Source organism: Phyllostomus hastatus, unplaced genomic scaffold (assembly GCF_019186645.2).
Source record: "Phyllostomus hastatus isolate PE091 unplaced genomic scaffold, TTU_PhHast_1.1 phas_contig_58, whole genome shotgun sequence".
NCBI lineage: Eukaryota > Metazoa > Chordata > Mammalia > Chiroptera > Phyllostomidae > Phyllostomus > Phyllostomus hastatus.
This window is the reverse complement of record NW_025333916.1, coordinates 44,273,873-44,294,653: the sequence shown is the minus strand read 5'-3', so window position 1 is coordinate 44,294,653 and position 20,781 is coordinate 44,273,873. Positions and strand designations below refer to the sequence as shown.

Here is a 20,781-nt window from a genome sequence, read left to right as displayed (position 1 = left end):
TGGAGAAGAACAGTTTTGAACTCCTTCCATGTGTGTGAAATTAAGGAAGATTGCATGGAGGTAGAAGAAGCAAGGCAAGGATTGGATTACAGGAGAGTTAATGAGAGAGTAGTTCCAGTTTATTTCCAAGCTGCATTAACCTAGATGCACAAGAACAATGGTCAGGGCTTGCATAAGGCAAAGACAAACCTTTTACTAAGAAGTTATGTGTCTGGGCCATAACTACCCACCATAACCTGCCCAGTTAGGAATTTATGATCAAATTACCCAGTGAACCTTTTTATTGTCCACAGTTTTTTCTTTGCTAAATACAAATTTTTTAATACTATATTCCTCTATCAAGTATCAACTAGTCAGGAAAACAGAGATGATGCCAAGAAATTCCACAGAAGGAATTTGACTTGGGAAAGCTAAGTGCAATGACTGTGTGCAAGAGTTTAAAGGTCAAACAGAAAGATAAGGTGTGCAAAAGAGTAGGGACAGCCAACACTCCCTTGAGGTCTGAAAGGCCCCAGAGTCATGTGATGATGTTACCACAGTCCAGGCAGCTCAGCCCAGGATCACCTGGGGAAAACTGTGAGAGATGCCTATAGGGCTTAGGCCAGGGGAATGCCTGTCCTGGAGCAAGCTAAAACCAGAGAAGTCACCACCTGACCTCTATGGGTGAGCATGCGGGGGGGGGGGGGGGGGCGTGGAGTGAAGGAAAGGAAAGGACTGAAATCAAGGAATGAACACTTAGTAAGTTTACTTGCAGTCAGTGAACCTGATACAACACAAAGGTAATGTGAGGGGGGAAGTAGGGTGGGGGAGGTTTTACGGAAAGTAACCTCACAGGGTGATCTGATCATAAATTCCTAACTGGGCAGGCCAGGCATATAACTCTCTAGTAAAAGATTTTAAGCCAGCCCTATCCATTGTTTTTCTGCATCTAGGTTAAAGATAACTTCTAAATATCCCAAGTAATACCCCTTTAAGAGAGCACTAATCCTCAAGAGAGTACATAATCTTGTTAACTATTCTGTAACTCAACCTCGGCCTTGCTTTCTCAAATCTTCCTTACACCCCCTCCTTAATTTCTTTTTTATTTAATCTGTATTTTATTTTTTCCATTACCATTTAGTCCCCTTATGCCCCCTCCCCACCTCAGCAATCAACACACTGTTGTCTGTGTCCATGAATTCTTTTTCCTTCTTGCACAATATTTCCACCCCCCTCACCTTCTCCCCCACCTCCTCTCCATCTATGAGTCTGTCTCCATTTTCCTTGTAGTTCAGTTTGTTCATTAGGTTCAACATGTGAGTGAAAGTATATGGTATTTGCCTTTCCCGGACTGATTTATTTCACCTAGCATAATGTTCTCCAGGTCCATCCATACTGTTTCAAAGGGTAATGTTTTCTTTTTTTGTGGCCGGATAGTATTCCCTTGTGTGAATGTCTCATAGTTGTTTTATCCACTCATCTACTGATGGACACTTGGGCTGCTTCCATATCTTGGCGATTGTAAATAACACTGCAATGAACATAGGGTTGTTTATGTTCTTTTGAATTAGTGTTTTGGGTTCCTTTGAATATATTCCCAGAAGTGTGATAGCTGGGTGAAAAGGCAGATCCATTTTTAATTTATTGAGGTATCTCCATGTTATTTTCCACAGCCTTCATTTCAAATGCATTTAAAAAGCTGCAAAACTGTTACTCTGTGGAGTATTTCAGATCTTGCTCCCTGGCATATGTCATCAGTTTGGTTCAAATAAACTCATAAAAGTACTCTCCAGTGTCTTACATCAACAGTGATATTTTAGGGGCTAAGTCTTTGGATGAAAATGGTCATCCTTTTTCATAGCTGCAAAACACACATAATCTCGGTCCATACTATAAAATTATAATTTCTAAATACTGTGGATTGGATGATTGATTAGGACTAATTCGTTAGGCATTGAATCACCTCTGGGCTCCCACTGTTCTCTGCTGTATTTTCGAGATCATGGCTGTGGTGCCCCCACTTGTTTTCTCCGTGAATATAGTTGCCAGACTTGAGATGATGGTGGTGCAGTAGCTCTTTCAACAGAAGTAAGATCTCCAATGTCAGCAGGCCGCACAAGCGTATCAGGATTTAGAACTCGCTCCCTACTTCCTCTCATCTTCCAATCTCACTCTAGGGACTCCCATTGGCCTCACACTGAGGGATGCCATTTAGCAAGGGAGACTGAGGGACCTTGTGGCAAAGGTCAGCTCTCTCAGACATAGAATAAGCGGAGAAAGTATGACACGTGGATCTGCAAGTGAACAGGCAAATACATCACCGGCCCAATTTCCTTGGAATTGAAAGAAAATTGGAGCAATTGGAGTTTAGAGAAAGAAAAGGTCATTTTGTGCTAAGATAATCACGAATAATTTTAAGGTAAAAGTGATCTTTGATGTAGGTCTTGAATAGTATTTTGTAAACACGGAAAGAGGGGAAGATAGGGCTAGAAAGGTAAAAGCAATAAAAGTTACAGAGTCCACGAAAAAAATCTGAAGATAATGACTTAAGAGAGTGGCAGAAAGGTTGGGAGCTACTGGTAAAGGAGATCAAGATACTGGGGAGAGACTCAAAATATAAATCAAGGAGCAGATTTTAAACCCAACCAATGTACAAAAGCAGTAGCAGAAAATCAGAAATCTAAAAATAGAATGAAACAATGGAAGTGGTGTAAAACCCAAGCAAATATGTCAGATAAAAAAAAAATTGAATTGCTGGTCAATTTATTCACACTGTAACCAAACACAGGCCCAGCTGCCTGCCACTTCAAAACCCAGTACTCAAGAGACAAGTGCTAATGCAAAAAAAAAAAAAAAAGTGGTTTATTTTCAGGTGCTGGCCACCTGGAAGATGGGGGACTCGTCTCAAAGTCCATCTCCACATCTCAGTGCAGGCAGAGGTTTTCTGTAACAAGGGAGACAAAAAGTAGAGCAAAGAGACCAAGGGGTGGGGGTGAAAAGTTCTCTACGTGCAGAAGAGCACAGTCCATTCCGATAAGGCAAGTGATGTCATCCAGGATGACTGTGTTTGTCATCCTGGGTTAGTCATCCTGGCTTCTCGTCATCCTGGCTTTATATCATCCTGGCTACTCGTCATCCTAACTCCACGGTTGAAGGTCAGCAAATCTCCTGGAGCTGGGATGCCTGAAGGTTGGAGTCTGTGTTTTTTGAAGTTCGCTCCTAAGACTTTTATAGAAACATGCTGTTTATCTACAAGCTACATGTTAGAGTCAGCATTTTCAGAAACAATGTCAAAGGAATGATGGGTGGGTTACAATTCTGCAATGCAACAACATCTCCTGAATCTATCCACTTGTTCTGTCCCCACAACTGAGCCCCTAATCCAAACCACCATTATTCAGCACCTAAGCAACTGTATTACATTTCTAGTCCCCCCACTGCTCCTTTTATATACCGCCTATATTTTATTCCACAGAGCAGCCAACATTATCTTTTAAATTTTCATCTAAACCTGGTCATTTTTCTGCTTAAAATGCTTCACCACTTCCCTACTGTATTTAAGACAAGAAACTTGAACATGCCCTACCATGCTTCCTATGATGTGATCCCACCTCTTCCCATGTTGTCTGCACTATGCTTTCTCCTGTTCTCCCTACTCCAGCCACACACAATTCTACTGAAAAATTCATTCTAGATATCCATGAAAGAGGAACTGTGTAAGTCCTTAACACAACTCCCATGAAGGACGGCAACAGACAACTGCCATTGGCTGGGTTTCCATATGCTCACACCCTGGTGATCATCACAGGCAACACAGGATACTCCCTCAGTGCTGACTTGATTCTCTCAGGGGTCCCCAGGTGTCTGCATACCCAAAAATGCACTGATCCCAAAGCCAAATCCCATTGAATTCTCCTTCCTGCTTCCTGGACACTCTTGCTCAGTCTCCTAGAAAGTAAGACTCTTGAGATCATCTCTATTCTTTTCCAATCCATTGTTATAACATGCAGTCTATGTACAGCCTCCTATGCAGTCTTTGCTGATCTCAGTGATCTTCCCTTTTGATTCCCAAGAGCATTTATTCTTTCAGCAAAATGTGGTTGTTACAGATGTTGACTAATTCTCTTGCATTTCTGGTACAACAATCAATTCAACTGAGGTGAAGTTGAAGCCTTCTTGGTCAGGAGGAGAATCACATACAAGGAAATGCAGAAGAGAAAGAAACAGAGATTATTACATAACATTTCAAAAGTTTATCTCCATGTGTATGTAAGTTCCAATCCTATTGACCCATCTTCAAAGTGGAGATATCTGTCTTTTCTGCCTCATGAGTGACTCGGACACTGGCCCAAAGTGTCTGTGGCGTTACGGATGAGACAAAATAAATTCACACAGACTACTGAGTCCTGTGGAGGAAAAGCGACAGCATGACTTCTCTCTCAAGGGAAGAGCAAGCCTCAGAGCACCTCGGCCACCCTCTCAAGAGGAGAGCACCCTGACTTTAGCCTTGAGAAGCTTTTATTGGATTCAATTTTCATATGAATACAGGGTGTATACGTAAAGTTCATTAATCATTATCAGGCAATAAGGATCAAACAATAGGTAACATACAAAGAACTCTGAGGGCCTATTGTGAGTCAGGGTCCAATAGCTAAATGGCCATAAAACTTTGAGGAACAAACTCATTTCCTGCTTGGACCCTTATCATTTAATTGAGAGCATTCTAAACAAAGCAGTTTTCACAGAATTTGACATATTCTTTCTTAGGCCTGATCAGCCTAGGGAACCCACCCTTTCCAGCACAGGGCTGCACCCACCACCGGCATTGTTTCAGACTTAAGTCAGGCAGGGGAAGTAAGGCAGCCAAAAGATTAGGAGACTTCTTGAAGACAGAATGAGGACTAAGGCTATGTCAAAGCTGAGGGGCGAGGGTCCATCACCCCTTTTCTGTAGCCCCCAAGTCCTTCCCTGGGCCTCCCTGGGATAGTGCCTGTCTTAGGTCGTCCTTCCCTTGAGGAATCTTACCCATCATTGGCTAACCGATCAAGTACTGGGGGCCAGGCAGGGTGAAGTAAAAGGAGCAGAGGCAGTGCCCCTGCCAGGCAGATAAGCTTTGTCTCCTTAGTGGCTTATGGTCCGAAGGTCACTCACTCAGCCTTAGCCATGGAGGGGTTACAGCTCCTAAAACCAGGCAGGGCAGTTCCCAACATATGGGATTGTTTTGACAGTCACCAAAAACATGAAAATATGTAAGTGAAGTCTTACCTTAGGCAGGGGTTTGACTCCTAAAGACCAAGGTAAAATTCCCAAAAAACTAAAATTGTCATATAAGGTTTTGCACCTAAAATCCTGTGCCATCATTCTTAGGTACACTAAATGTTGTGAACCACTGAGCTAGAGGGAAAGAAGAAACAAAAAGAAAATCTATGTGCAGATTTTCAGGCACTCAACCCATTTTATATTTAACAAAATGGTCGAGCCCCAGAAAATGATTTGAAAATGGGAGGAAAGTTTTAAGTGTATTCTTTTGCCTACCAGATTTAGTCCACTTGGATTGAGAGTAAGTCATGATGGTATTAATAGGTTGGGAAGGGGGGGCATTAAAGAAAATATTCACGCAGTCCCTTAACTGCTACTGTGGCTTCAGATATCAAGGAGACATCACTGCAAAGCCTTAAAGCAGTGTGCCACAGGAGCCAGCTCACACAGCATCAGTGCTGACGTGGACCCCAGCGATAGAATTTATATCAAACCCCATTGGAAGGTATTCTCAAAAGAGCTAAATCAAGGCCTTCTGCTCACAGATGCTGCTGTCAAGATCTGGTCCTCTCACCCTGGGCTACATCTCAGACTATGTGAAGACATTGATTGGCTTCAACCATTTAACAACTTTCCAGTCTTAAGATCTAATTTTTTAGATTTAGACACCAATAACTCACTTCTCACTTCAGTGCCAGGACAATCATGACAGCCCGTAGGAGCCCCTAACAATGTAGATACAGCTGGCAGGAATTTTCCTGTAATCACAACCACCCAATGCATAAGACCTATGGAATTTTCTAGTGCCTTTTATCTGGAATATTTTGGATAATTGTGGGAGTGCTAGACGTAAAACCTTTATAGAAATTGTTTTTCAAAGCACTGGCCAGACCTTTCAACACTAGAAATACTTCTTCCTGTATCGGTGGGAAAACATGGAAATGCATGGCATACCTTTAGTGATCACTGACCTTCCGTTGTGCTATGTAAACTGATATCCATGACGTACAAATTAGTGATTTCACTTTACCTTAAGTAGCATTAAATCCTGCTTACTGCAGATCTGCTGGCCATTAGGAATAAGATTCCCCCAAATCTCATAAATTTTAATTTAGCCAGTACAAGAAGAATACAAGGTCTGAATAACAAGAAATACTACCTACACATTCCCAGGGATAAATGGCTAAGGGTTTAGGGATAGGGGCAAGGGGGACAGATGTTGCTATAAGAGGTAAAAAAAAAAATCTTTGTGACAATGGAACTCTTCTGAGCCTTGTCACTGTGGCTCCACAAATCTACATGTGTTATAAAATTACATGGAACTTTATATACACAAAACTGAGTACGTGTGTAACTAGTTAAAGCTGAATAAACTCTTTGAGTTGAACTAATCTCAATTTCCTAATTTTGTAATTGTCTACAATACGCAAGATATTACGATGAAGGAAGCTGAAAAAAAAATGCATGGTCTCTTAAATCTAAATCCTAAACGCGCTTATTTTTGATTACCATATTCAGATTAATTTCTACAAAACCAGAAATTAAATGAACAGCCTTTTTGTTATGTCAGCAGAAAAGCATTAGAATTTATCTCTTCTCACTTTTTGTGTAAAGGCATATAAAAAGATGACTCTGATTGATTTATAAGCCTTGAACTTTGTGTGAGTGATTTTTAGTTCATCGATACCCTCTACCAGTCGTTCTCACAGTGAGGTTTCTGGGCCACCAGAATTAGGAAGGATGGGGGAGCTGTGCTTTAGCAACAAACCCTCCAGGTGCTTTCCGTGCACAGTAAGGTTTGAGAACCACTGCTACCCACCACTATTGCTATAAGGCATCTGGAAAACATTCACATTTCAAAAGAAAAAGCAAGCAAAAATGCAATTTTTTAATCTTTGGTGAAGCAGCCTCTCTGTCGCACTTCCCTCCACAACATAGGAGCTCCTGATGCTCCTTGAAGACCCCAGCCCATCGTGCCAGGTCATAGAGCCCCAACTTGCTATCCTTGAGCTATCTCTAAAGGCTCCTTCAAGAATATTGAGTGTACACAAAGTCTCTTTCACTGACGTCCAATTCTGTTCAATTAATGTCAGAAAAATTGGTGTCTCGATGATTGGAGGTTCTTCCCACACACTTTTCACATGTCCTTATTTGACTCTAGAAGTTCTAAAGAAAAGCTGATGATTGGCAAGATTCATAAAATACTCTGATGATTCAAATCAAATAAATAACCCCAAAGTCATTTCTATGTATCCTTGAGTCAAGCACATAATTCTTTATTTGTTTATTTTAGCGGCAGTAGGGCTTTTCCTAATTATACTCTTAAGAAGATATCACCAAGAGTTTGCAGTGCCGGGAAGGTTATAGTTAGCCTGGAGCATTCTGAGTGCTGTTAACAAGAAAAGATGGTCTTAAAGTTAGTTACAATTAACCCCCAAAATATATTTCTATGTTTTCATCCAGCCAGTGTCCTACAAGGGGGATTCACCTACCTATTAGCTCCAATAGTCTTTAGTGCTCATGCCAGATGTGCGACTCTTCTCTGCAGACACCACCTAAATTGATGTATCTTGCTTGGATAAATTGAATGTTGTTCACATTCTCTGACCAGATAATCATACTGCATTGTCCCAGATGCTTTGAAGTCAATTACTTAAAATCCAATATACTTAGAATGGTAAAGTAGAAGACTTAAAATTGGGACTTCCAGAAAATAAATGGAATAAGCACAGCTGTGAGCCCAGACCCACACCTGTCATTGCTAATATTCAAACAAGACATAAAATCTTTGTCTCAAGAATCTTATGATCTAATGGGAAAGATCAGAGGTGGATTTATCCTGAAGCTCAGGCAGCAAAATGTCAAGGCCCCTCATTTGCATGGTTCTTACAAAGAGATCTTGTACCCAACTTTGAGCTCATGATTTCAAATTACTTTCTTTAAATGAACCACTAAAATTGTGTAAGCTTCAGACCCCCATAACACTCAGATTCACCCCTACACTACACAGACTGTGAGTGAGTAAACATATAAGCAAGATAATTTTAAGTGCCATGCAGAAACTAGAAGCTGACTTGATAGAGAGTGACAAGACTATTTTAAACTGGAAGATCAGAAAAGCTCTCAGGAGCTAAGACCTAGATGAAAATGCCTTAGAGGGATTTGCAAGAGGGATGACTAAAAGTTTTTTAACATTAATTTTCATTGAGTTTATTTTCATACTTACTGTGTATTAGATAGAAACTTATTCCTGCAGTAGACTGATGTTAAATTTGGAGAGATTAATAACTTTGCAGAAGTTAAGTCCTGCTCATATTGTGTTTTTTCGCAGGTAGGTTCAATAAAACTCCTTTGTGGCTTGCAGATTTTATTATCAATATATTAGTGTTTGTTCTAGGTATTTTTATTCTACTATCTCATGACTCTTCTCCTAGAAACATTTGGATATTTAAAACCCAATATAGATAGACTATAGATGATAGGTAGATAGATGGATAGATAGGTGATAGATAGATAAGAGGAGAGAAAAAGAAGAGAGAAGAGGAGAATATTTCAGCAAGCCTAGTAAACTAAATTATTTGGAATTAAACCATAATGTGTGTATTTGTATGTGTATATATGTCAAGTTCTGACTTTATCACTGTTTTCATTATCCCTACATCATGCATCACATAATTACTTTTCAATCAATGAACCACATATAGGACAAACTACATCTGATGGTGTTTCCACAAGATTATAGTGGGGCTGAAATATTCCTCTTGCCTAGTGACATTGTAGCCATCGCAACATCATAGCACAACACATTTCTCATGTGTTTGTAGTGATACTGGCATAAACAAACCTCCTGTGATGCCATGTGTATAAAAGTATAACACGTACCATTACAGTAGTAGGCTATATCATTCGGGTTTGTGTAAACCTCTGATGTTTGCACAACAGTGAAACTGCCTAACGAGGCATTTCTCATAACATATCTCTATTGTTATTCATATGACTGTATGGTCTAATACATGGAGAAATAAACAAAAAATGCATTAAAAGTAAAAGGCAGAATTAATGTTCATGTAATCTGTAAATAGCTTTTATGTCTTATGTAAATGGGATAATTAGGAAGTAGGGGGTGGTTAGGTTCTAAACACCATTTTTCAGCTTATGTAGCAATATAAAAATATTAATCATGGTAATTTATATTTACTCACCTAGTAGCTTCTTTGTATCTTTTCATTTTAAAATTAGAGACACATAATGATGTCTTGGGTGATGAATGTTAACTAGATTTATTATGGTGATCATTTTGGAATATATGCAAATACTGAATCATTGTGTTGTACACCTGAAACTAATATAATGTATGTCAATCAAAGCTGAATTTCTAAAAAAGTATTAGATTCACTTTCCTATAAGTTCTATAAGTTAGTAGTCTCTTTTCACTATAATGCTTTTTTTTTTCTGTGTAAAACTCTTATGCTACTACAACATGCTTCTTCTGAGTTCTGAGTCCAGAGTAAACATTTATAAAGTCACCTAATGTTAACATCCAAATCATCAGGTTCAAGCCAAGATCTATGTGAAACATAGCTATGTCGCTATGTTAGAATTAATTAAGAGCAGGGTCTCTAAGAGATATTTATGCATTCAAGTTCATAGCATCATTAGTCACAATGGGTGAAAGTGAAAGCAACTCAACTATCAATTGACAGATGAATGGAAAAGCAAATTTAGATTATACATTCAAGGTAATATTATTCAGGCTTAAAAGGGGAGGAATTTCTGATGTGTTACAACATGGATGAACACAGAAGACATCATGCTAACTGAGATAAGCTAAGCATAAAAAGACAAATGGTGTATGATTCCATTTATATGAGTTTCCTCAAATAATCCAATTCTTAAAGACACAAAGTAGAAAGATGACTTTCAGAGGATAAGGGGAGTGGAAAATGGGGAGTTATTTAATGAATACAGTGTTTCAGTTTTGCAGGATAAGGAAAGTTCTAGAACTTGGTTGCAGGATCATATGAATTGACCGAACACTACTGAACTTTATACTTAAAAAGGTTAAGATGGTTATGTGTATCTTACCACAAATACATTTTTAAACTTTTTTAAAGGGAAAAAAATTTAGTGCCACCTGGAATCCTTTGCAGTCAAATTTCCACCATGGAAATGATGACATTGCCCAAGGGGAAGATGGAATAATGTGACTGGAACAAATCTAGACCCCTGAGTCACTAATGATGCAGAGCACAGCTTTTCACCTATGTTGAATACTTAGTTTAGTCTATTACATGGGAGATAAATAAATATGAATCATTGAATTATACTATATAGAAAGAATTCTCCTACTTCAGTTTTAGTACCAGGTTTGCTACTGCCTGACTGAATAATCTCAGACAAGTTGCCATTTTCTGAATTCAAAAATGAGAGCATCTTACTAGATCTGAGATTTAACAATGGTGCTTCACAGTATTTGAATTCTCACATTTTAAAAATTATTTCAGAGGACAGTTTTGATTGAAGAAGAAAGAATAGGGGTTAAGGGAGGGAGAAGGCATAAGAATCATCAGGCTGTTGGTTCACAGACCCCTCACTTACTCTCACATCAGCCAGTGCAACTCTCTAATTTACCTATTAAACATCCAAGGAGAACTTGAACAAAGAATTCTGCAATTAAAAACATTTATCAAAAACTACTAAGCTCTAAGACCTCTAAGACATTTACCTTCTGTAATTCTATGCTTGCAGGAGTTAAAAGTTGTTTCTCAGTAGTGATGGATTTTTCTCTGAAACATCTGTGCTCTTTTTCTCATTTGTCCATTGCAATTGGTGACACGTACCTGATAAGTGATCTGAGTCATAAAATCCATGATTACAAACTGTAATATTCTTTGTGCAAATTAACTAGGTTATCCACAGATCTAAGATATGATCTTGACCTCATTAATATGGTACTTGAGTCATCTTAGCTTTAAAAAGTAAAAAATAGTTGGGTTTTTTAAAAGATTTTATTTATTTATTTTTAAAGAGAGGGGAAGGGAAGGAGAAAGAGAGGGAAAGAAACATCAATGTGTGGTTGCCCCTCATGTGCCCCCGCACTGGACACCTGGCCTGCAACCCAGGCCTGTGCCCTGACTGGGAATCTAACCAGCGACCCTTTGGTTTGCAGCCCACGCTCAGTCCACTGAGCTACACCATCCAGGGCTGTAAGGAATAGTTTGATATATTTAGTGAGTTCATCAATAACTGTTTGGTGTCTTTAATGTTTATTTTGGAAGCATCCTAAAGGAGTAATAAAACTAATTGTTCTATCATATATTGATGTATTTTTAAGACTATATTCATTGATTTTTAGGGAGAGGGGAAGGGAGGGAGAAAGAGTCAGAAATATTGATGTGTGAGAGAAACACACCCTCCAACCAGGGACCTGGCCTACAACCCAGGCATGTGCCCCATGTGGAATCAAACCAGCAACCTTTCAGTTGGCAGGACAATGCCCAATCCACTGAGTCACACCAGTCAGGGTAATATATATATATATATATATATATATTTTATTAAATTTATTTTACCCTTTTTGCTTTTTTTTATTTTTTTTAAGATTTTATTTATTTATTTTTAGAGAGAGAAGGGAGGGAGAAAGAGAGAGAGAGAGAAACATCAATGTGTTGTTGCTGGGGGCCATGGCCTGCAACCCAGACATGTGCCCTGATTGGGAATCGAACCTGCAATGCTTTGGTTCGCAGCCCGTGCTCAATCCACTGAGCTACACCAGCCAGGGCTAGAGTAATATATTTTTTACTCAATACTCTATCCCGTGATTCTTGTAATGGTATCCATTGTGTGTCATTCTGCCATATTGGCAAAGTCTTTTCTTTGACACATTGACAATTAAAATCTGATCAACCTGGGTAACCAAGATTACTTTCAAGAGATAACATTTCTTAGTGTCCAGATTTCGCTCCTCTTGATTATACAACATAACACTCATAAACTTATGTCTAAGATTCAATCTTTACATTCAAATAAATTGGTAATCTTATTTTTAACAATTTCTCAAAATTCACTCTAAATGTAGACATGCTCAATTATCTTTCAATAAGCTCATTTTAAAAAATCTAAACTAACATTGACAGCAAATGTCAATCAAAAATGGCAACTTAAATTCCCAAAACACTCTTAGTTAATGCCATAAGATTTAATCCCTAATAATATACTCTTCTGAATCAAAGCACTATTATAAAAAAATCATAGTTAAAATACTTTTGGTGAGACAAAAGTAGGTTTACTATTGTTAATGTGGAAAGTAATACAATAATTAATAAATAATAATACAAGAATAAACTTTTGTGTTTCACATACTCACAACTATAAAACTACTTTTGCCACACCCTGTACAAAATATAATAGTGTTCATTTACTTCGCAAATTTTTTTGTCATGGAATTTCATGATCTTTAAGACTTTGAAAATGACTTATCAGTTGTCATAAATTTCAGACGAATGTCAGAAAGTCTATCACAGCACACTCATTTCGAGTTTTATTTTTCTCAGAATGTCATTTCGAGTATGTTAAGCCTGGAGGCAGCAGTTTCGGCATAGGTTCAATATTTCAGGAAGGTCAAGGTGTCTAGAATTGAAGGCACTTCCATGCTGGGCAAAAGAAGGATAAACCACTCCAGGTACCATATCCATGCTCAAGAGAGAGAGTACCAAGCTTTCTCTTTATGAAAAGTTGTCAAATGACCATCATAACACAATCAAAAGCATAGACAGAGGAGGGAGATTTAAGTTTCCACATTTGCCTCTTTGTCCAGTGTGTTCTCCTACAACCGGATACAATAACTGCTAGTGAGTCAAAAAGGTTTGGTTTGGTTTAGTTTGGTTTGGTTTTGAGAGCTGGATCTTGTTTGTACTACATATGTTTCCCGTAGTTACTGCCATGAAATGTGAACTTGCACGAACCGGGTAGCAACACAATTCTCAGAAACCACAAGGTTCCCAGACAACCCTGTGCTGCAGGCCAGGGTGCTTGCCCCTCCCCCAAGGCGTGGGTGGCAGTTCCCCTGAGGGGATTAGAAGTCAGGTGACTAAGGAAATCCCAGGAGATTATCCGACTGGGTGTGTCCCATCACCTGAGCCCTATATAAGAGACTGGGCCTCCCTCAAGTCCCACAGATCGCAGGTCAGACCTGCAATCCCGAGGTTGGTTCTCTGCTGCGATTTTGAAGAAGGGAGGACTGGGACCACACTGAGGTTTCTGACCTACAGACTGCAACCAGTAAGTCGGTGGGGTTGTCTGTGGGCACAGGCTAGATATTGATAGAAAACAAACAGCAAACCTGACCCCAGCACTTTTCAGCCTTCCAGTTGCAGGTCGCTGCTCAGACATCCCAGCACAAGGCCCTGTGTCTTCCAGCGCCGGGATGAGTAAGGCCGGCTTGTCCTCCAGCACCAAAGCTTTGGACACGGGTGTGTGCCGTCAGCGTGCCATCATCGCTCGCCAGGGCCCCGGGACCAGCGACACCCGCAGAATCCCGGTGCACCGATCTGAGGAACTGCAGAAAGCCTCTGACCATCAAGGCGGGATCAGGCGTCAGGAAGACTCGGACCCGTGGGCAGGTGCGAGGAAAGAGTCTCCTCCCGCCGCCAAGAGACTGAAAAGAAACGCCATAGAGAAAGAGAGAAAACGCGAGGTGGACAACGAGGAGGCTCAGAAGGTGAAACTCCTTAATTCTTTGTCGGAGGAGCAGCTGAACCGCTATGAAATGTATCGCTGCTCGGCCTTTCCCAGGGCAACGGTGAAACATCTGATCCAGAGAGCCGCTGGCACCTCGGTGTCGCCGAACGTGGTCATTGCCGTGGCCGGACTGGCCAAGGTCTTCGTCGGGGAGGTGGTGGAAGAGGCCCTGGACGTGTGCGAGAGGTGGGGGGAAACACCCCCGCTGCAACCCAAGCATCTCAGGGAGGCCGTTCGCAGGTTGAGCTCCAAGGGGAAAGTCCCCAACAACAGGCCCAGAAATGTCTTGTTCTAGGCCAGCGCCCGCGAGGGCCTGTGGCCGACGGAGCAAGACCGGTTGTGGACTTCTGCGTCTGAGACTCTGGGCAATGCCGCTTCTCTATCTCAGGCCATCAAGAATTCAACCGGGTTAGATGTTTAACTCAAAACTCCAATATTGGTTGCAATAATATGAAGGCATTCAGCCTTGGCTAACTAGGGAGCACCTTTTAGGGAACCCTGAGGCATTTGACTCGGGTTAGCTGGATGAAGAACAGTGCAAGGACGAAACCTGGCATCCTCGGGGAGGGAACTGCTTGGAAAGAGGAAAAAAATAACCTTCCAAGGTTGCTGTGAGGTTTCCCTTTGGAGCTGGGAGTGGCTATGACTTCGGAGGCTTCTTCCCTGTGCTCTTAGGGAGATGCAACAATCAGGTTTCCTGGGTGATTCTCTACCCTGAATGGCAAGGGTGTAGCAGAAGTGAAAACGTTTGTCCTTGTAAATAGTTAAGTTTATCCTGTGTTTTTATTTGAGTGACCAACCATTAAACTGTTTAAACTTGCAAAAATAAAAATAAAATCACAAACCCTTCTTGTCTCAGAAATGGCTGTTTTCCTTGTCCTTCCCACAAGTGGGAATACAAGGGTTATACAAGTGTTTTGTGTCAGAGGGTGATCTTTGACCCGCTTAGAGAGCTAGCACAGCCTCGGGATTCCTAAGACACAAGACAAAACCAAATCCCCCCAAAACACTGTATAACAGCTATTATATTTTCGTTATAAGTGCAGTTTGTAATATTTGTCATACTGTGTGATAGGCCAGTGTTTTATAAGCACCAGAATTTATTTCAAAACAGTCTGAAAATACATTTGTTTTGCCAACTTACCCAGAATCCCTAGAACCTCAACACCTGAGTCAATTACTGAGTAACAGATGTTGTCAATATGAATTAAACAAGCTTATCAAGAGTTGCAACTTATGCTAATTTTTACTTGTACATGTATTGTAGTACAGAACTCTTCATTACAAAGTCTGACATTTGTTTTCAAATGGTCATCACTGTTCACAGCATAATTCTGATGCCCACAGTGCTGTATGAGTCTGTTTAACTTGGCCCCGTGGCCTCTGAAACACCCAGTACAGGCAAAAGAATATAATAAGCCCCACTGTGCAGTTCTAGTACTAAAGGGATGGTATCTTCTATTTTTCTCACCCTGAAGCCAAAACTAACCCCACACAAAATATTTTATTTCTCCTCACATTTCCTCTTTGCCTTTATATGGGGACCCATCATAGAAAGAATCTATCATTATTCTGGTGTTTTGTTTACAGTAAGTTTTGAGACTGGCAAGAATAATCGAGTTCTATTTAATACCATGATATTCCATTACACTCTCATTTACCAGCCAGCTTCCTATATCAGTGACTATAATGAACTAGACCAGGAAGCAAAAAGAGAGATGGAGGTCAAGCTCCTTGGAAGAGCCCGTGGAGCTGAGAGGACTGCCTCGGGAAATAAAGTGATTGAACCTGAAACAAGTAAGATGCAAGGGATTCGACTTCTCACAACCTTTGTATTGCTCGCAGCTCTCTCTCTCTCTCCGGGATCAGTGAAGAAGATTTGGAAGATATTTTCTGGGTAAATAACATCATGCCTGTGGCTTCTGAACCATGGAGGGAAAGAGAACCTAGCCCAAGCTGGTGCAAGCAGGGAACAGCATTTGGCCTAAAGCAGTGATGGTGTCCATTGGACACACAGCTGAAAGCTCTTAGGGCCACCTGTAGGACTTACTGCTTTTAGTGGGGTCTGAGTATGACTCAACCACTGATTGCTGAAGCAAGTTCCACTAAGGTCTCAGATGTCAGATCAGGAATAGGGCTTCAGAATTGTTCTCTCAGATGGGAACAATGGAATGGCTGAAAAGATTCAACATCTTGATGCATTCCAAGACTTTTTACTGTATAATGTCAAATATCCAAGGTTCTCAGAAAGGAATTCTATATGTAATCTGGTACCATTCCAAGAGAAATCTCTGAAAGCCCTCATGAACGCTTTGTTGTGTGCCATTAAGAATGTAGGTGTCCCCTGGAGCTTCACTACCATTCTAAACTGCATTGGACAATATATGAATGGAGACTTCCTAGAAAAATGTGGTCTCCAGTTGGTGCTTTTTTGGTAAAAGGATGCATAACAAAGAAAATAAACTTGACTGTGTATTTTTCAGTGCTTTAGTATCACTCTGGGATAAGGTCAATGTTTTACCACCACCTCCTAAAAAAAGGTACCAGTATACATCCAAACAAAAGTTATCTAATCTAGTTCCACTATACCAAGGGCATATTATCTAAGGAATAGGCTTCAAACGTACAAAGATCTGTGGCAACTAAACATAAAATGTACACAAAGTAGACAAGTTTAAACAATCAATGGATAGGTTTATGTTTTTATGAAGGAGGGCAAAATCAGGGGGCTAAGCTAGATAATCACATATAATGAAGCAGGGGTAGGCCTTTCCTAAACTGAACTAAATACTGATCATATGTCATAGTGTCATAAGTTACCTGAATACTGGAGAAGCCTTATAAAATTCCATGTTAGGATCAATTTATAAACAAAAGGAACCTAGTAGAGTAGGTAACCCTCAAAAATTATAGACTTGTGGGGAAATAGGAAAGATACACAATGGATAACTTATTTTTCATTAACTCAAGAGTCGTCACTGCCTTGGAGGCAAAAAGGAGTAAGAAAGTTCCTTGCTGTTCCCGATTTCTCACCCCACACTTCTCCCGCAGGCATTTCTTTGGAGCACACTGTGTATCTTTACTAGCTGTATTTTCTGTCACTCCCTTGAAGCGAGAACCAGATATTGCCTTTCAGAAGCTGTCCTCTCTCTACTGTCTGGAAAACAGTAGAAAAGATAGAGGGTGAGCATCAAGATCAGCCATTATAATTTAAAAAAAAAATGACACATGTATTTCCTAAAGGCAAAGACTGTAGACTCCAAACACACAAAGCAAATACATGCTCAAAACTAAGCACAAAAACTGAACCTTCACTATCATCATGAGAAATGGTAACTGCTGTAGCTCTGTACATATCTATTATTTCAGTTGCAGTTTAACACTGACAGATGAAGCAACAAAGAAATAAATAAAAATATGAGACATGAGTTAAATTACAGCGATGAGAGAAATAGAATCTAGATTTCTCTTCCTGGCGTAGAAATTCCTTTTTATTTGGATTTAGTGAACATTCTACACCTTCAACTTTAACTTTTCCTTAAATGCACCAAACCCATTGGCCATGTAATCTTTTCCTTCATTTGTACTGGTCCCTTCGCCTGAAACTCATTCTTCCCTTTCTTCTAGAGCAGGGGTGTCAAACTCATTTTTGTCAGGGGCCACATCAGCCTCACGGTTGCCTTCGAAGGGCCGAATGTAATTTCAGCTCCTTAACAGTTAAAGAGTAGTTGCATTTACACAGTCCTAAAATTATTTCGGCCCATTGAAGGCAGCCTCGAGGCTGATGTGGCCCCCAGTGAAAATGAGTTTGACACCCCTGCTCTAGAGTGTATGGTTCATTCGTGGAAGCCTGGCCAACACCTGACTTTCCCAGAAGGGCCTCCTGACTCCAGTATCATGTTGTTCTCCCTATAGTATGCCATCTCTAACCATGAGTTAGCACTGGATTATATTCTGCCTTGTTCTTTCCATCGTTGGTTTTATGTCCCACATTATACTGAAACCCCTCCTCAAGCTCGGAGCCAAGGCATTCTCTAGGACAACAGCAAACAGTAAGCATTGTAAAGTGCCATGATTTTTTGATGTTCAAAATGTAACCTTTTTTTTTTTTTTGCCCAAGGATTCAAGTTGCTAAAGAGTTAATGCATTAAATTTAGGATTTCCCATTTCCCAGATTCTGTAAAGGTAAAATGTTGCACCAGGAGTATGACTCTCATCAAGATATGCATCCACTCCTGTCTACCAAAGCATATGAAAACCAGAGGGATAAACACAGATGGAAAGATCATTTTTCCCCATGAACAAAGCTTGAGAACAACCACATATCTAGAATTTTGTAGGTATTATCTACTCTGGAAGCAGAAAGAGAATATGTAAAGTTCATACTCAATGGCCTACACCGGTAAATTTTAAATTGATTTATATTTTAAGTAACTTGCATCATTACTTCACTAATTGTAAATTCCTCCTACAAAATCCAGAATTGTATATTCTGACAAAATAACTTAGTAGTACTTCTCATATAAAGACAGTAGTCCCTACTTGAACCAAATAATTGAACCCAAATTTTAAATGTTTTCTTCATTTTAATAGTATTGGCCTCTAATCAATATTACATTAAATGTTAATGGGCCTATATTGTAGCCCTGGCTGGTGTGGCTCAGTGAGCTGAGTGCCAGTTTGAGTAACAAAAGGTCGCCAGTTCAATTCCCAGTTGGTGAACATGCCTGGGTTGTAGGCCTGGTCCCCAGCTGGGTGTATGTGTTTCTCTCCCTCACTTTCCCCCTCCCTTCCTCTCTCTCTAAAATTAAATAGGTAAATAAATATTTTTTTAAAATAAATAAACCCCTACATAAATAGAAGGGTTCTTTAAAAGTCCTGCATTTTAATACTTTAAAGTGAAATTAGTCAAATGTTTAATGCTTCTTTGGCTTTTCCTCTGGAATTTCAGTGAATACAGAACACTACAGCAATATCTAGCATTTATTTGACAATATGTATTAAACAAAACTTCATGTAGTATTAAAATTGCTGAATATGTCCATTATTATACATTTAAGAGTAATCTAATCACTTAAATTATTGGAGCTTTGAACAATAGAATCAACAATAAAAATAATAGTCCTCAAAAACAAAGCTTAATTTGAATTTATAATAGTCAATTGTGAATGATACCTGCCTGCAGTATCCATCTCGGCTGCGGATGCTCGTCAAAACATGCTAAAAACATACACAGAGACAACCAGGTCTGTGGGGGAATAGGAACAGCAGGGCCACTCCTCACGTGGGGAGCGCCTTGGCCACCCTCTCACCTGGAGGGCGCCACTTGGCCACCTTCCCTGGTGAGGAGAGCGCCCCATTCCCCCTGCAGAGAGGCTTTTTATTGGTTTCGTTTGAATAAGAATTCAGGTAAAAGCTCATTACTCATTGCTAGGAAGTAAGGATCAAACAATACATAGCAAGGAACTCTGAGGGCCTATTTTGAGTCAGGGTGAAAGAGCTATAAAACTTTAAAAAACAAACTTGCTTCTTCCTTGGACCCTTATCATTCAACTGAGAGCATTCTAAACAAAGCAGGTTTCACAGGATTTTGCATCTTCTTTCTTAGGCCTGATCACCCAGGGAACTGGCCCTTTTTAGCACAGAGCTGCACCACCCTGTTATTGTTTCAGGCTTAGGTGGAGCAAGGGAACTAAGGCAACCAAGAGATAAGGAGATTTTCTCCCAGACAATGAGGACTCAGGCTATGTCAAAGCAGAGGAGTGAGGGTCCATCACCCCCTTTTGCTGTAGCCCCCAAAGTAAGTCCTTTCTTGGGGGCCTCCCACGTGATTGTGCCTGTCTTAGATCGTTCCTCCCTTGGGGAATCTTACCTGTCATTGGCTAACCAACCAAGCTTTGGGGTTCAGTTATGAATGAAGCAGCAGAAGCAGCGCTCCTGCCAGAGAGATAAGCTTTTGTCTCCTTGCTGGCTAACGGTCCAAGGCCACTACCTCAGCCTTAGCCTTGGCAGGGGTTACAGCTTCTGATACCAGGCAGGGCAGTTCCCAACAGTCAATTAGAATATTCAAAGTTCTGAGCATTTAACTAAAAATTATACTTCACTAACATGAAGGGGAGATGGAGCTGATAGAGCCACACCTGTGAAATTCATGCTTAATTCAGAATCTGTACTTCCCTCCTCCAACAAGACGTATTTACACCAGAGCCTTTCGAAGTCACATAGGGTGCCCGTTTCAACCTCCAGGATGTTCACTATAATCATGTAGACAGATTCTGAGCAGAACAGAATTCAAGTCAGGGAATAAGAACCATCCACGAGTGGAAAATAAACCCCTGGAGGTGGGGAAACAACGAGGGACATACAAGGTTTTGATAGAGACTGACTACACAATTATTTCTCTTTATGCTCTAACAAGAGTCTGGATCTGTCTTAGCTTTTGTTAACTTGTTTCTCTTAAAAACAATGTGATTCTTTACCTGCAGGCTTGAGAAAGGCCTAAATCAATGGTCTCTAAAATGGGTGGAATTGGAGGTCATATATATACCCTAGGAGGTAGACAAGATAATCAATTGTTATGTGAGGGGAAAAATGTTACAACTTTGATTTATGTTTATTTTGATGTAAAAAATTAAACATTTACTAATATTGAATACACAAAATGACTATCATACATGAATAAAAACTATAAGTATATTTATGTACGGTTATTCAAAAATGTTTTAATGATGAAATACATGCAATGTTCTACTAGATATAACTCTGCAAAAGAGAAAAATAGAAAAAGACTACTGGCTATAACTG

General features: G+C 40.1%; 1 protein-coding gene across 1 annotated transcript; it reads left to right on the top strand.

Moving 5' to 3' along the window:
- Window positions 1-13,663: 13,663 nt before the first annotated feature.
- Window positions 13,664-14,272, top strand: LOC123824564 (transcription initiation factor TFIID subunit 11-like). Its single transcript, XM_045847801.1, has one exon. The coding sequence runs from the start codon at window positions 13,664-13,666 to the stop codon at window positions 14,270-14,272; it is 609 nt and encodes a 202-aa protein (XP_045703757.1).
- The last annotated feature ends 6,509 nt before the right edge of the window (window positions 14,273-20,781 follow it).